The sequence below is a fragment of the Phascolarctos cinereus genome, unplaced genomic scaffold, assembly GCF_003287225.1.
Source record: "Phascolarctos cinereus isolate Bilbo 61053 unplaced genomic scaffold, phaCin_HiC Scaffold_2;HRSCAF=192, whole genome shotgun sequence".
Lineage (NCBI taxonomy): Eukaryota > Metazoa > Chordata > Mammalia > Diprotodontia > Phascolarctidae > Phascolarctos > Phascolarctos cinereus.
The window spans coordinates 54,576,440-54,590,780 of NW_027555625.1; the positions used below are offsets into that span (position 1 = coordinate 54,576,440).

The 14,341-nt window shown below is 41.6% G+C and overlaps 1 protein-coding gene across 5 annotated transcripts in view; it reads left to right on the top strand.

Annotated features, from left to right (window-relative positions):
- Positions 1 to 14,341, top strand: part of FBXO31 (F-box protein 31) — a 63,224-nt gene that overhangs the window by 29,188 nt on the left and 19,695 nt on the right. For 3 of the 5 annotated variants that reach the window (XM_020989210.2, XM_020989212.2, XM_020989213.2), the window contains exons 3-6: positions 1,287 to 1,373; positions 9,570 to 9,646; positions 13,111 to 13,278; positions 14,007 to 14,081. In XM_020989210.2, coding sequence (XP_020844869.1) covers positions 1,287 to 1,373; positions 9,570 to 9,646; positions 13,111 to 13,278; positions 14,007 to 14,081 — 407 coding nt within the window. Of the gene's footprint in view, positions 1 to 1,286; positions 1,374 to 8,038; positions 8,140 to 9,569; positions 9,647 to 13,110; positions 13,279 to 14,006; positions 14,082 to 14,341 lie in introns of those variants that run through there. The other 2 variants (XM_020989214.2, XM_020989211.2) reach the window with 2 other exon arrangements.

A 14,341-nucleotide genomic window follows, 5' to 3' on the forward strand; every position in this document is an offset into this window, starting at 1 on the left:
ACCAAGAGGGCTTATCTCTGCCTCTTAACCTTAGCTAAAATAATAGTATGAACAAAGTAGAAAATCCCTTCGTATCTTCCTAGTAGGCAGTCAGTGTGCCATGTGACCATGGGAAATATACAGATGAGAGATACAGAACTGTTTCTGGCTCACTTATCTGCTCTGAGGGTGTAGGAGTCTGCTCAGGCACTGGCCTTTGCGCCTGTGGGAAAGGGGATCTGGCCAGGTGCTAAAGCTAAGGGAGAAGAGAGGTGTGTATGGAATTGAGTGGGAAAGAGCGAGCGCGCGCGTGCGCGAGAGAGAGAGAGAGAGAGTGCGTGTGTGTGTGTGTGTGTGTGCGCGCGCATTGCACATGTGTACACGCCTGGTGTATGTAGAGGTCAGTGTAACAGAGCATGGGTCAGGGGAAATGTTGTGTGTAATGAATTTAGCAATTTATAGAAACAATGACGTCATTATGTCATCGACTGAGAGCCTTCACAGAATGTTTCTGGTGACTATCATTATTTTTATGGTTAAGGAACCTTGAAATAGTTAAGCTGACATAAATAGAGTCCAGTTTTCTCTTGTTCCTTACAACAGGAGCAGCTATTTTCAGGGCAAAATCAATTAAATAGTTTGACCAATTGAATTACCAAAATAGGGATACTGAATGTTTCTCTTTCCCTTTCTCCAAAACTAGGACGAGGGGCAGCCATATTGAATTTTATAAGAGGCTTCCAAGGAAGAATTTACTTTACCAGAGGACAGGTGGTAGAAAGATACCAAATGCTGGTTGTCAGATCTTGGCCTCTCTGCTCAGATTGACAAAGTGAACCTTCAGCTATATGGAGAGGGTCTCTGTTTGCGTCACTTGACTGTCCACTGTCAGGGAAGCCGTTCTTCTCAATGCCTGCCTCTGCCAGGCCCTTGTGAACCTCATTTATCTCGAGGTAGAACAGATTAAGTCCAGGCTGTTGCAGTGGCAGTGGGGAGTGAGATCAAGCTGTCACTTAAGCAAGGCAGGGGACCCTAGAGAATTGTAAAAATGTATTAATATCCCATTCTGGGTTTGTGGCTGGGAACTGCTCCTTTGGAGGACTAGTTTCCCGGAAGTGGGTGTGCAGGATCGAAGTCCTTGACTGGAAGATGATGAACATTTGTACCTCGTGTTGTGCTTGGTGAACTTAAGTGGTCTTATATTTAGCACTAAGGAGGAAGACAACTTTACATCCTATGAAAATGTGCATGTAGTCATGAAAATTGGAAACATCTTCTTGAGTGCTTTCCTTGCTGTGTCTGTTCAGGTATAAATCCACGCGTGAAGTCAGGACGTTTTATGAGAATTCTTCCCGATTACGAGCACATGGGATACAGAGATGTTTACACCTGCCGTACGTACTTGCTGCCAGCTGATGCTTTTTGCAGAGAGCACGCTCAAGATGCTGCATGACGATCCTAACCCACAGAGAATGTTAGGATTGTGTGGATCTCAGAGCAAGCTGATGATCTCTTTGGCTTTTTCACTGCCCATCACTTTTCAGGAAGATGTCCTGTTATTTTGTTATAGAGAGTATTTCTGAATGGTTGGCATTGGTTAAGGTTTACTAGGCGTAGAGAGTCGTTCTACCTCAGGTGTCTGGCACTGCTTTTGATCGCTCCTCCACGGAGCCTACCGGTCATAGCATTTTAAACGTTTCCTGAGGGCGCTCTATGTTGGACAGTTAATTAGGTTCACGCAGGGTCAGGGCAGTGAGAATGAACAGAAGCTCTCAACTCTTCCCTCTTCCCCTCACGGTGAAGCTCAAGCAGCTCACTTGTTCTAAATGTTAGTCATCCTTGCGCATGTGAGTTCTACATGGGCTCCCTTGCTGAATTTGTATGTCCCTGATTATGTAGTGTGGCAGTTGGATATTAAAAAATCTTTTGGACCCATATAATATTAACTTGCCCTCTAAACTTATGCTGATCCTCCCTACTTTCATCAGTATCATCTCCATCTGTTATTCTCATTAGTTATCCTACCTGCTTCTCATTTAAGAGAATGAGGGTATACTTGGCATTAAGGTAAAGTTATCTGGATTGGTTTAACAATACCTTTTATATAATTAATACAGTTATAAAGAACTTTGGGAGAGGCAGTGTGACATAGTGAATAGAGAGCCAGCCTTGGAGTCAGAAAGACCTGGTTGTGAGTCCTGCCTCTGAGATGTCTGGCAGGTCACTTAGCCCTCTGGGGGCGCCCTTAGCAACTCAACTTTCTCAAACTATAAGTTACAGGTCAAGGTTGCTGATTTAAGTGAATAGGAGTGTTCCACACACGTGAAATTAGAAGATCAAACAAGTAAAAAAAATTATTTTATAGACAATAAGCTCAAAAAAGTGAAGGTAACTAAGGTATGATGATACTGGCTACAAGTAGGTAAGAGGGGATACAAGCTTTTTCCATTATTAACCCTTCCTCTACTCCACCCCTATCCCTGCCCCATCCCCTCCTCTTCACCCTCAACCCCTAACCCTTTTTAGCTATGGAGTAGAGTCTAAGCAGGAGAGATAATTCTAAAGAGGTAGAAGCTCAGAATTAGCTGAAACCAGCCTTGAAAACAGTGAAGACAGGATGAAGGTGATGGGAAAGTAAGCTGATGAACAAAGGCACTTAAGAAGTCATAGGAAGAAGGTAGGGGAAAGTTTAAGAAAAGGGATGAGGAAGAGTGGTGGAGCCCACCCAGGGACGAGGAGTGCTGGGGGCAGTAGAAGGGCCAGAGGCTGCTGCAGTTGCCTGGGTAGACTTTGAGAACATTTCTTGTGCGCTGTGACTCTGTGGGTGTGGGCTTTTTTTAAAAAAAAAAAGGGATATTAACTTTGTTACTAAAGCTCTTGTTAATTGGAAGCAAATGTAATTACTGACTTTAAAAAATGGTTAGAGTGTTAAGATCTGTTTAATATTTAATCCTTTTTCCCTCTGGGAGCTTCTTTTTTGGCAAAAAGAGAATTTATGATTTAGGAATTTTTCTAAATGCTCCTAACATCTGGTATTTCAGCTTTTATATTTATATTGGGAATAGTGGTTCCTTATCCCCACATAGGAAAATTATAGTTTTTGATGTATTGAGTGACAGAATGGTGAGATTGTTTTATGGCCAGGTATACCCTGTGTTTTGTGTTATGCTGTGACCTTTCATAAATGAAATTGATTTTGATGAAGTAAGATGCAGTTATAATGAGTAATAGGAAACTTTAAAATTGTTCTAAGTGATTTTCTGAGTTGGGGGAGAGAAATATTTTAGCTGGAACTGAGTAAAATAGTTTAAAGAAAGAAAATTAGCTTGGCTTTAACTAGGTAATATGGAGATATATGTAATAACATTTTGAATTACTTTATGAGGAGCATGCTGTGTCTTTGAGTGTTTGATACCTTATTGCATGGTCCTTGGGTATTGATGTTTGCTTTATTAACCAACCTTAGATATAATATCAGGGTAACTCTGGTTTCTCATATGTATGATCTGTAATGGTTTTCTCTCTCTCTCTTTCTCTCTCTCTCTCTCTGTCTCTCTCTCTCTCTCTCTCTCTCTCTCTCTCTCTGTCTCTCTCTTTTTATAGTTGCCTTTGATGCAATTCCCAGTCATATAAATAAAAATACAGACTTTAAAGGGTTTAAAGTAGATGTTCAGGTTGAGACATCGCTACGTCCTTTCCCCTTCAGGTCTCCCTGTTGGTGTCAGTATGATTGTAGAGCTCTTTCTCTCTCTCTCTCTCTCTCACTGTATTGCCCGTTTTGAATAAAGGCCCCTCAGGAAAAAATGTGGATCTTCCTTCCTAGATGTGTCATATTCTTTTTTTCTTTTTGGTGAGGCATTTGGGGTTAAGTGTGCCTAGGGTCACACAGCTGGTAAGTATCATGTGTCTGAGGTCACATTTGAACTCGGGTCTTCCTGACTCCAGGGCTGGTGCTCCATCCACTGTGCCATCTAGCTGCCTCCCAGATATGTCATATTCTAAGGATTTCTTTCCAGTGTAAGTAAAACAGCATGTTATGGTGGAAAGAAAATGGGACTTGAAGTCAGGAGCCTTGAGTTCTAGACTTGGCTCTGTCACCGACTGCTCATGATGGGGCTCTGGGGCGGCATGTACTTAAGCGTCATTGCCTTATCTGTAAAAGGGGTTGTGAGAATCAAATGAAAGGGAAAATGCTTATTAGAAAAGTATCCAGATTTTTTCAGGTCTTACTAGGTGCCATGTAGTGTGAAGAGGCAGCTGGTGGTGCAATGAATAGAACTCTGGGCCTGGGCCCAAGAAATCCTGAGTTCATATATGTGACCTCAGACACTTACTAGCGGGGTGACCCTGAACGGGTCACTTAACCTCTGTTTGCTTCAGTTTTAAACTGCAAAATGAGGATCACCCTAGGACCTACCTCAGAGGGCTATTGTGAGGATGAAATGAGATAATAAAAGGAAAAAAGGTCCAACCTCCTAGCACAGTGCCTGGTGCATATAAATGCCTGTTCTTTTCTCCTTCTTCCTTCAAATAGAAAAAGGTTGTTATAACCTCTCCTCTCAAGGAAGTCACATTCTGCAGTAGAGTTTGAGTTTGAATGCTTGGCAGTTCAGCTTGGGAAGGGACCTCCTTGTTTGGTACCTTCTCTTGCTAGGTGATCTTCACATGCTTCCTAAGACAATTCAGATGGTCCCTGGGCAAGTCATTTAATCTCTGTCTGCCTCAGTTCTGATCTGTAAAATGGGGATAATTACAGCACCTACCTCCTGGGGTGGTTGTGAGGATAAAGTATGCTAATTGGAGGAGACCATACATAAATGAAAGATCAGCTGCAGGTTGGCTAGAAGATGTGGGAGTCCTAAGGTTTAGTGGAAGGGCCCAAGTTTGTCATTAGGTCCAATGGCAGTGCCTGGGATTTTGCCGGGTGTAAAGGCAGGGATCCATATGGTAAGGCCTGGCGATCTTGCACCTCACTGGAAGAAATACAGTTGGAAACTCCCAGATGTGTTCTGGGGCAAGGGAGGAGATGGTGGGGAAAGAGTGGGTTGGAACATCGAGGCCTTTTCCCTTCTCTCCCTTCCACGCCTGTGGGATCTGGAACAATTTGGGATTGATGAATGTAAAGGGTTAACACTACTTAAAAAATACCCCTTCTGTTGCCACACTGTTCACCAGGGTTGGCAAATGACAAGACAGTGCTTCAGTTGAAGGTTAACTTGAGAAGAGTCTATTCCAGTTGAGCCAGTTAGGATATTTGCTACTTGAGTAGTTGCCAGAATGTACCTTACTACTGGCATAGAATTCTCCTTTTTGTTGTTGTGTACTCTTAGTCATGTTGAATTCTTCACGACCTCTTTTTTTGGGTTTTCTTGGCCAAGATACTGGAATGGTTTGCCATTTCCTTCTCTAGCTAATTTTACAGATTGAGGAAACTGAGGCAAACAAGGTTAAGTGACTTACCTAGGGTCACACAGCTAGTAAGCAGGATCTGAAACCCATGAAGATGAGTCCTCCTGATTCTAAGCCCAGTGCTTTATCCACTGTACCATCTACTTCTACCTAAGTGGTAGATATACCTTAGCCAGAGGTGTCAACTGAACCAGATTAAAATGTAATTGGGAAATGTTTAATTAAAAAAATGAAAATACAGTGCAACATAGATGATGTTAATTTATGTTTTTTTAGGTTAATATGTCTGTAGGGATTATTTCTGTTTGAGTTTGACAGCACTACAGTTCCATCTGTTCTTTGATAGTATAAGCTCAGGGTCTAAAACAGACTTCTTTGTAAATTTGAGCCACCAACCTGAATTAATTTTTTTTGGGGGGGGCTAGGCAATGGCATTAAGTGACTTGCCCAGGGTCACACAGCTGGTAAGTATCAAGTGTCTGAGGCCAGATTTGAACTCAGGTCCTCCTGACTCCAGGGTCGGTGCTCTATCCATAGCACCCCTTAGCTGTCCCCACCAGCCTGAATTTTTGTAACGGTTTCGTGTGTCATCCTTGTAAGTGTGGCTGTGTATGAATTGAACTGAATCCAACCAAAACGCTTTAATACTTGAGAAATATTAGCCAGCTGTTTAGTGACTTGAGTTTTTGCAAAGTATTCTCAGAGCCTTTTTTTAACTTAATTCTTCATTTTTTAAGGTGGGTTCAGTTTGGTTCCACAAATACAGAAAGGATGTCATTACGTGAAGGGATCTGCAGGTTGGGTAGAAAAGTTCTGGTGTGGGAATTCCCTCTACCACTCATCACAGCGTTTGTGCCTGAGCAGATTCCGGGGAGTTGTCTGAGACCCTGAATGGTTGAGTGACTTGTCTAGGGCTGTGTAGCCACGGAGATGAGAAGCAAGTCTGAAGCCACGTCTTCCTTGCTACAGTTTGGTATTCTGTTTTCTTTTTGTAGGACAGTGATCATGTAAAGCTTGAGAGGGAGAGAAGGAGGTTTGGAAATCTTATAGTAAGTTAAAAAAAGCTTTTATTAAACATTAAGTATTACAAATTAGCTCTGTAATTAAAAATTCTCGATGTCTTTAGCAAATGTCTTTGCTGTGGAATGATAGAATGAGACTACTTTTGTTTCACTCTGTTATTTACACTGTGGAGGAATTTTGGTGTATCAGATTATAAATTCACCTTATTTAAAGTGGAAGGTTCTGAATAGGATAGAAATAAGCCAGAGAAAGCTTTCATTGGGCTACTTGTAGTATTTATACAGAGAATCACAGATCTGGAAATGACCTTTACAGCCAGATACTCTGACCATAACATATTAGAAATGAGGAGCTTGAGGCTGCAGAGATGAGTGACTTGACTACAATTAGAAACCGAGATAGAAATCAGGTCGCGTGATCCCTGGTGGCTGGGTTCTGTGTTGGGAGATAGTCACGCCTTCCTTTCCTGCTGCTGTATTTTACTTCCCGTTATTTTAAAACTCTGGTTTATGTTTCTTAACTCTTCTGGTGGTGGTCAGCACTATCGTGTTGTAGTACCCTCAAAATAATGTGGAAGTGTGATTTCATAAAGTCTTCATCCCCTGCCCCTGAATTCATTGTTTCTTTCAGTAGGTTCAGGGCTTTAAACTTTTTAGTTAGTTGTAAGTCAGTAATCTTGGTTCTAAGTATCACTATGGAAAAAAATGTCATCTACCAAGAATATGTAATCATCAAAATTTCTCTAGTAATTTGTTTTTTCCCTTTCGGTCCTTGAATCTAAAGGACTTTATTGTGCATGAGAAGTATTTGTGGAGGTGTAAAGGGATAAAACTCTGACTTTTCCTAATATCATTTGTCATTAGTTCTCTGATTCTTCATCACATTGAATTTTTACACATTTTTCCTCCATGTTTACGAGCATTTGAGTGCTTTAGACGGCTTGAGCAAATGATCTTAAATTACTTAGCCACTATTGAGGCCCGAGCAACATTGTTTAAGACCAGAAGTGTTTTGATGTGTTGAATCATAGTTTAATTCTGTCTCTGTGACCTTTGAATTTGAACACCTAGAATGCAACGTGATGTACTGCATCAGAATGACGAGCAGCTGTGGCTTACCTCCAGGGACAGGCTCTGTTTACAGATACCAGAAGTTCACTTGAACAAATCCCAGCCTGTCGTTTTCTTTCATTTAAACTAAAAACAGGTGCTTTGCCTTTTATTAACTGAAGTCAGTTTATGGCTTAGCCCTTAAAAAGGACACAGTATGAGGCAGAAGCTTTGTGTTGTAGTGTGACAATTTTTAATCCTGTGTATTTACTAAAGAAAGGCAGCCTCGGCAGCGGGGTAGAGAGGGCTGGCCTGAGATCCAGAGTGATCTGTCCTGCATCTGGTCAAGTCATTGAACTGCTTATTAGTGCTCCAGGCAGACACTCTATAGGTAGGCTGGGTGTAGTAGGAAAGAGGGCATTGAGGGTATTTTCTCCTCAAAAGCTTTTCCCACACAGATGAAATGAAGATCTGGAACAAAAAAAATACTGAAGTATAAATTTATTTTTGAATTATACCAATGTCTCTGATTTATCTTTCAGGGTTTGTTTGGGCAATCCTTCCGTACCAGTAAATCCACCATTAAAGGTAGTAGCAGCAGCAGCAGCAGCAGCAGCAATAATAGTGGTAGTACTAGTACTAGTAACCACCTCCAGAATATATCAGATGTGATTACAAGGTAATACAGTTACTTTTTTTTTTGAACAGACATCCCAGAATCTTTTCCAAGGCATCCTATTGGAGGGGTGGCATTGGGAGTGGGGAAGCCTCTGTATGTATTCCAAGGATGCTCAGTGAATCTTTAGAACTTCTCTTGGGGAACTGTCTTCAGAGCCTTGGCCACCTCATACTTTAGAATTTCCCCAGGAGTGGCAAATCTTTTCCTTTGAGGGTAGTTCTCATTTTGGGAAAGAACCAAAAGTCTTTTGAAGCTAGGTCTGGTCCTTGAACTGGGTAATCCTTCATTTGCTCCCGAAAGAGGTGTGACTATAAGCTAATGAGACAGTTTTCTGGTGGGGCTTCTGGACTGGTTCCAAAGGCAGTGCCCAACAGCATTGTTGGAATAAGGATAGAGTCTACCAGGATGAGTTTTGAAGAAACAGTACTACCTGAATGTGTATGTTTTCAGTAATTATCGATTACTGCCTCTTCTTCTTTTATCCCCATATTGACAATCAGTCACCAAGTTGATTCATCTTTCCGAAATGTCTCTTCTGTTGGTCCTTGTCTGTCTTCCTGTTACCTACCTTTCAGTACCTACCACAGTTACCTCATGCTTACACAAGTGCACTGGTCTGCCGTCTGTTCCTGTGGCCCTAAGCCCATCGCATACAGCTGCCATAGCACATGGGGATGTAGAACCTCCCCTACCTTCGCATTAGTCACCAGTGAAGTCCAGGCACCGCCGCCTGGTCCTTCAGGGCCTCTGCAAGCTTAGCTGTTCTCCCCTTCAGGTGCTTCCACCCCCCTGACTTTCTCACCTTGACTTATTCCAGGCTTACCTGCCTCTGGACCTCTTGGAATTGTCCCTCTTGAGGTATTTTGCCCATCTAGCTCCTTCCAGATCCAGCCTGAATACTGCTTCTCCTGTGCAGTCCCATCTGGTTGGGTGGGCGTGCAGCCTGTCCTTTCCAGAACCAGTGTAATTTCTAATCCACTCTGCCTGCTAGGGTTATTGTTTTGTACAGGTCACACCTCTCCTTGGTAGAGTTAAGACACTGTCTTGCATAAAACCCCCATGGCATGTGGGACCATCTCTTGAAAACAGTAGGTGCTCAGTAAATACTTGCTGTTTGAATGAACTTTCTGGGATGTTTGTTTAAAAAGGACTCCCTCTCCTCCAGACTAAGCTTATAACTTTCTGTCATTCAAAGATTTGTTAAGCACTTGTAGTAATTGGAAATATCTTTGATTATTCATTCTCCAAACAGTTGTAGACAAGATTTGCTGCTTGCTCTGTTTTCATAATAGACTTTCCCTCCCAAAGCTCCATGTGGTGACCTCATGTTTCCCCTCTTCACCCCTTACTCTTCTGCTTTGTCGGCCTCTTTAATTCAGTTTAGTGTATTCAGTTTGAGATGTACCCTTGATATTTCTCTGTTTCCCCAGTGCTTCACCGATATAGACATATTTTGGGATTGTGGCAGCCAGACATTGGGCCATATGGAGGGCTGTTGAATGTTGTGGTAAGTACTCAGAGAAGCTTTATTTATGTAAAAATAAACAACAAAAAATCCCCCCCCCTTGTTATTAATTATGTAACAAACACTAGTTAACATGAGCCTTTCTGCATACAAAGAATCAAAAAAAGAGGCTTGCTTATGAAACCTACCAGCCTTTCGCCTTCAGAGAGTCTTTAGTGGTTGTCTTGTACGTGAAGTTCAGAGCTGTTGGAATGATCTCTGCTTAGGGTCATACCTGCACTGATACATTTTGGGGAAATACCATAAAGGCCTCACATTGAAGTTCTCATTTTTAAGTTCCTTATATTTTTATATAAATATATCTCCAATAAATATATCTCCCAGGCCCCACTAACATTCATTGATTTTTTTTTAACTTGAGTATATGCCAACATTTATTCTTATGTGAAATTTGGAATATTATCAAGAAATTCTAGATAAGTATTTTTTCACAAAGTCAGATTTTATTATCTTATCAATCAAAGTGCGACTAGAAGTAGCTTTTTTAATCTTACTATTAATAGACTTTCTGATTAACAGAAGTTGACTGTCAGAGAAACATTTCCATCTAGCCTGGTTTATATTTGCTTTCTTGTAGCTAGTGAGTGACAGGCAAAGATTCACCAATATGGCCCTCTCCTAGAGAATAATTCGCGGTAGGGTGATTTTTTTTCATATGTTTGTGCCTCAGTTTGAAAGATAGCAGAGTCTCCAGCTGGCCTTGGCCAAGGCTTGGATCTTTCCTGAGCAGCTCCGACCTGCCACCCTGGCCCCTGGGACCAGGCCCTGCACACAGCAGCCATTTACTGTGTCTGAGTCAAAGTGAACTGACTATGTATGTCTCCAGATACTGGTATCCCTGTGGGACGTGGTATTGTCATGTATCTTCACCTTTAGGGCTAGGTTTTGACTAGTGATGACAGAAAGCATCAGAGCAGAATCCCAGAGCGGGTACCATGGGGCCTCCACAGAACAGCTGCTCCTGAGCCTCCCAGAGCCCTGGGATTCCTGCCTTTGGGGAGCAGGTACACATCGTGTGTGCTTCTAAAAGTATATAAGCATTACATGGTATATTTATCTGTACGTTAAATTTAATAGAGTAGTACGCAGAGGAGGCTACTATCCTATCAGCAAGAGGTGACATTAAAACCAGGGAAGCAAAGCAGCTGAAATTGACTTACTTCCCTCCAGGCCACTTTGGGCAAATTGGAAGAATTGAAATTGGCATTTAGAAATAGGGTTTATCTGATCTCTTATTAAATTCATTCTTGCTTTGCTCTAGGAGTATACAGATTTATTAAGTTTATAGCTCTGGTCCAAAGGAAAGACAGTTACTCTTGGATTTTAATAGGAGTAAGTAGATTGATTTTAGGCATTAGTATGACTGAGTAAGCAATGGAGATCTTGAGTAGTATAGTGGTAATTTGTTACTCTGAGGGCTATGTATGATATGGTGTTTTCTGCCATCTGTGTATTAAAGGGGTAGTACCTTACATCAGCGATGTGAAATTCCTGGCCCACATCCAAGACTAAAATGTCATTGGGAAATGTTTAACAAAATAAATAAAGATACAAGACAACATAGTTAATATTAATTTGTTGTTTTCCAAAGAAACTTGCAGTAGAGGGATTAGTTTTTATTTGAGTTTGACATCAGTGACTTACATCACAATAAGCCAAATTCTGCTTCTGAGATCCTAACCCCTTTAAGTAGTCTTGGAGGTTTACTGGGACCACCCAAGGCATGAGCCCCTGACCCTGAGGCTTCCTCTGACACCTCCTGATCTGGAAGAGTTTCTTTGAATTGTGGTCTGGCCCTAGAGATGTAGTGCATTCCTTGAGAGTTCTTGTTACCCCTGGGTCTAAGCCCGAAGCCTGTGCACTCCTGTTATGAACTTCCCTCAGTTGGCGAGGATCTCCCTTGTTGTCCCCTAGGCTAGGAAGTGAAGGAGGGGGTGTGGCTGAAATTGCCCTTTATCCCCTCTGATTCTAACTTGAAACCCTAAGGCAGCATTGCTCCCAAGGATCCCCAGGTGCGTGTCAGCTCCAGAACACCTTTAATTACTTGTGGGATTTCATTGCAAGGTGTACTGCAGTTATGATAAAACTGTGGGAATGTAGTTGGGTGCTGCGTGAGGAGTTTTGTTTTTGCTTTTCAGCCCACCCTCTTGTACAAAGCCAGTGTTAACGTTCTGTAAGCCAAGGTGGGGAGCTGGCTCTTTGCCACTCCTCTTTTATGCAGTAATTGTTTAAGTGCCCCACTGAAACTCACAGGCCCATTTTACCATTGAGCTTCTAGCTACCTGTCCACTCACAACAAGTTCAATCTTGATCTACTGTAGACAAGGTAATTTGGGGGGAAGGGAAGATTAAGATACATATTGAAATAAACCTGTGTCATCCCCCTCTCCAGTATTTTAAATTTAGATTTTCACATTCTTTTTGAATAAATTGGATCCTCTTTTGACTTTTTTCTACTCACTTTAAAAAGTAGATCTAGCCAGTGAGACAGATATGGATGGGCCCCTGGCTTAGTAGGAGTTGTGTAGCCTTAAATGAACCACCTTGTACAGTTTTGACTAATCTTTGTTGTTCCAGTTCAGTATTTTGTTCCTTTGTCTTGAGTTCTGCTGAGGGATAAATGTCCTTTGCAACTTGGAAGAAGAAGCACTAATTAAGAATTCATTTTGGGAGGGGCTTATATCTAATGTTATTAGAGAAAAAAATATGGCTTACTTTTTGAGTGTTTTACTTTTGAGATGAGGACGGTAGATTTTTTTCACCTTTCATTTGAGCAAGGGGAAGGATTGTTTTTCTTATTGGCAGTGAATAGTAGAGTAAGGAGAAAATGTATCTTCTAAAAGCAGTGAATAAGTAGAAGGAAATAGATGATTCCTTATGAAAGGATAACTGCCCCAGTTATCTTGTCCCAGACAGTGAGCTTCCTGTAGCATAATGCAGTTCACACAACTCTGGATTGGGAGTCAAACTCTGCAACATTCTACCTGTGTGAATTTAGTCAGGTCACTTAACTTCCTTTGGCCTTTGTTTGATAGGACTGAAATGTATGGATGGGCTTAGATGTACTGTAAGATCTCTTCCAGATCCAAACCTGTGATCCTAAGAGTTAGAAACTGAAGAGTGTCATTTTCCCAGCCTCTGTCTCTGGAACTAAAAGCCGCACGTCCTCACAGAGAAGATTTTGACCAATCAAACGCTGATTCATAGAATGTCTTGTAATTGAAATCTTTATTAGAAGGTGCCTTCTGTCACTGAGAATTGCCATCTACTTGATCCCAAGCTGTTGGTAACTGGAAAAGCAGTCTTCAAAACTATTGTACTCGGAGGAGGTAGTGGGGAAACCACCAGCATGTTGGAAGAGCCTAGGTTAGCGTTGTGGGAACATTTGAGATCAGTCATTGGGGGATTTTTAACTCTTTCTCATAGCCTCTTCTCTTTTGGTACAGGTAGATGGTTTATTTATCATTGGTTGGATGTATCTGCCTCCCCATGACCCCCATGTTGATGACCCCATGAGATTTAAACCTCTATTTAGGATTCATTTAATGGAAAGAAAGTCTGCAACTGTTGAGTGTATGTATGGTCACAAAGGGCCTCATAATGGTCATATTCAGGTAAGCATAGTGCAAACTTCTGTGTTTATGTAAACTAGGAGCGTGTGCTCAGTCACATGCCATGTGAGTTAGGAGTTCATGTTCTTGGCTTATGCTCGTATATTGTGCCGGTAATTATGCCATGGAGAAAGGAAGACAGTCTTTTAAACTGTCCCTCTTATGAATTATTTAATCTCTTTTGACTTCATGTAACTCTTGAAAGAATAATTCAAAGGAAACTATTGATTATCCATTCAGAGTGAACTCTGGGTTATCATATGGTAGTTTTCCCACCCATGGATCTTTCCTGTTGTAGGAGAACCTGCATTACAGTAAACCACTCTACCCTTGACATTAGATTTTGGCAAATGATCAGGACCATCCCTGAGAGAAGAAGTGGGTTATTTACCTAAATAGCAAATAGCCACTTTTGGCTTAACTCAGAAGCTCTGTGAGGGCAGAATGCCTATGTTTCCTCCTTCAGTGTCACCTGTGCCCTAGCCTCTGAGAAGGGAACTGTTATTTCAGGGTGTGATGATGTGCTTCTGCCATTTTAACCTTTCACACTTACCGATTGCCAAAATTGCCTTCAAGATAGGATTGTTTGGTTAATTGAATAAACCAGGGGGCCTGTCTTGGAGTGTCACTGATTTCCTGTTTCATGTTGTGTGCTTGAGTCCCTTCTGCCAGATTGCTCACATAATACTTCTTGTTGTCAGTTCTTTTTTTCTCCTCCTATGAATCACTAGATTGTAAAGAAGGATGAGTTTTCTACCAAGTGCAACCAGACAGACCACCATAGGATGTCTGGTGGGAGACAAGAGGTAAGTCTGTCTTTGGGATGCAGGTGGGTGGAAATAGCTGAGAACAGCTTAACAGATACATTACTCATTGTTTACTGTATCTTAGAGAAGGAGAGTGTAGAGACATTACTAGCAGAATACTTAGCACAGAGCTTTATTTTAATGCATTTTTAGAAGTTGTGGATGTGAATGTGTTCATATGTGTAGATTTTCTCCCCTAGAATGAATGAACTAAGCTCTAACATTTATATCCCTTTTGTTAAGTGACTGGAAGTAGCTGT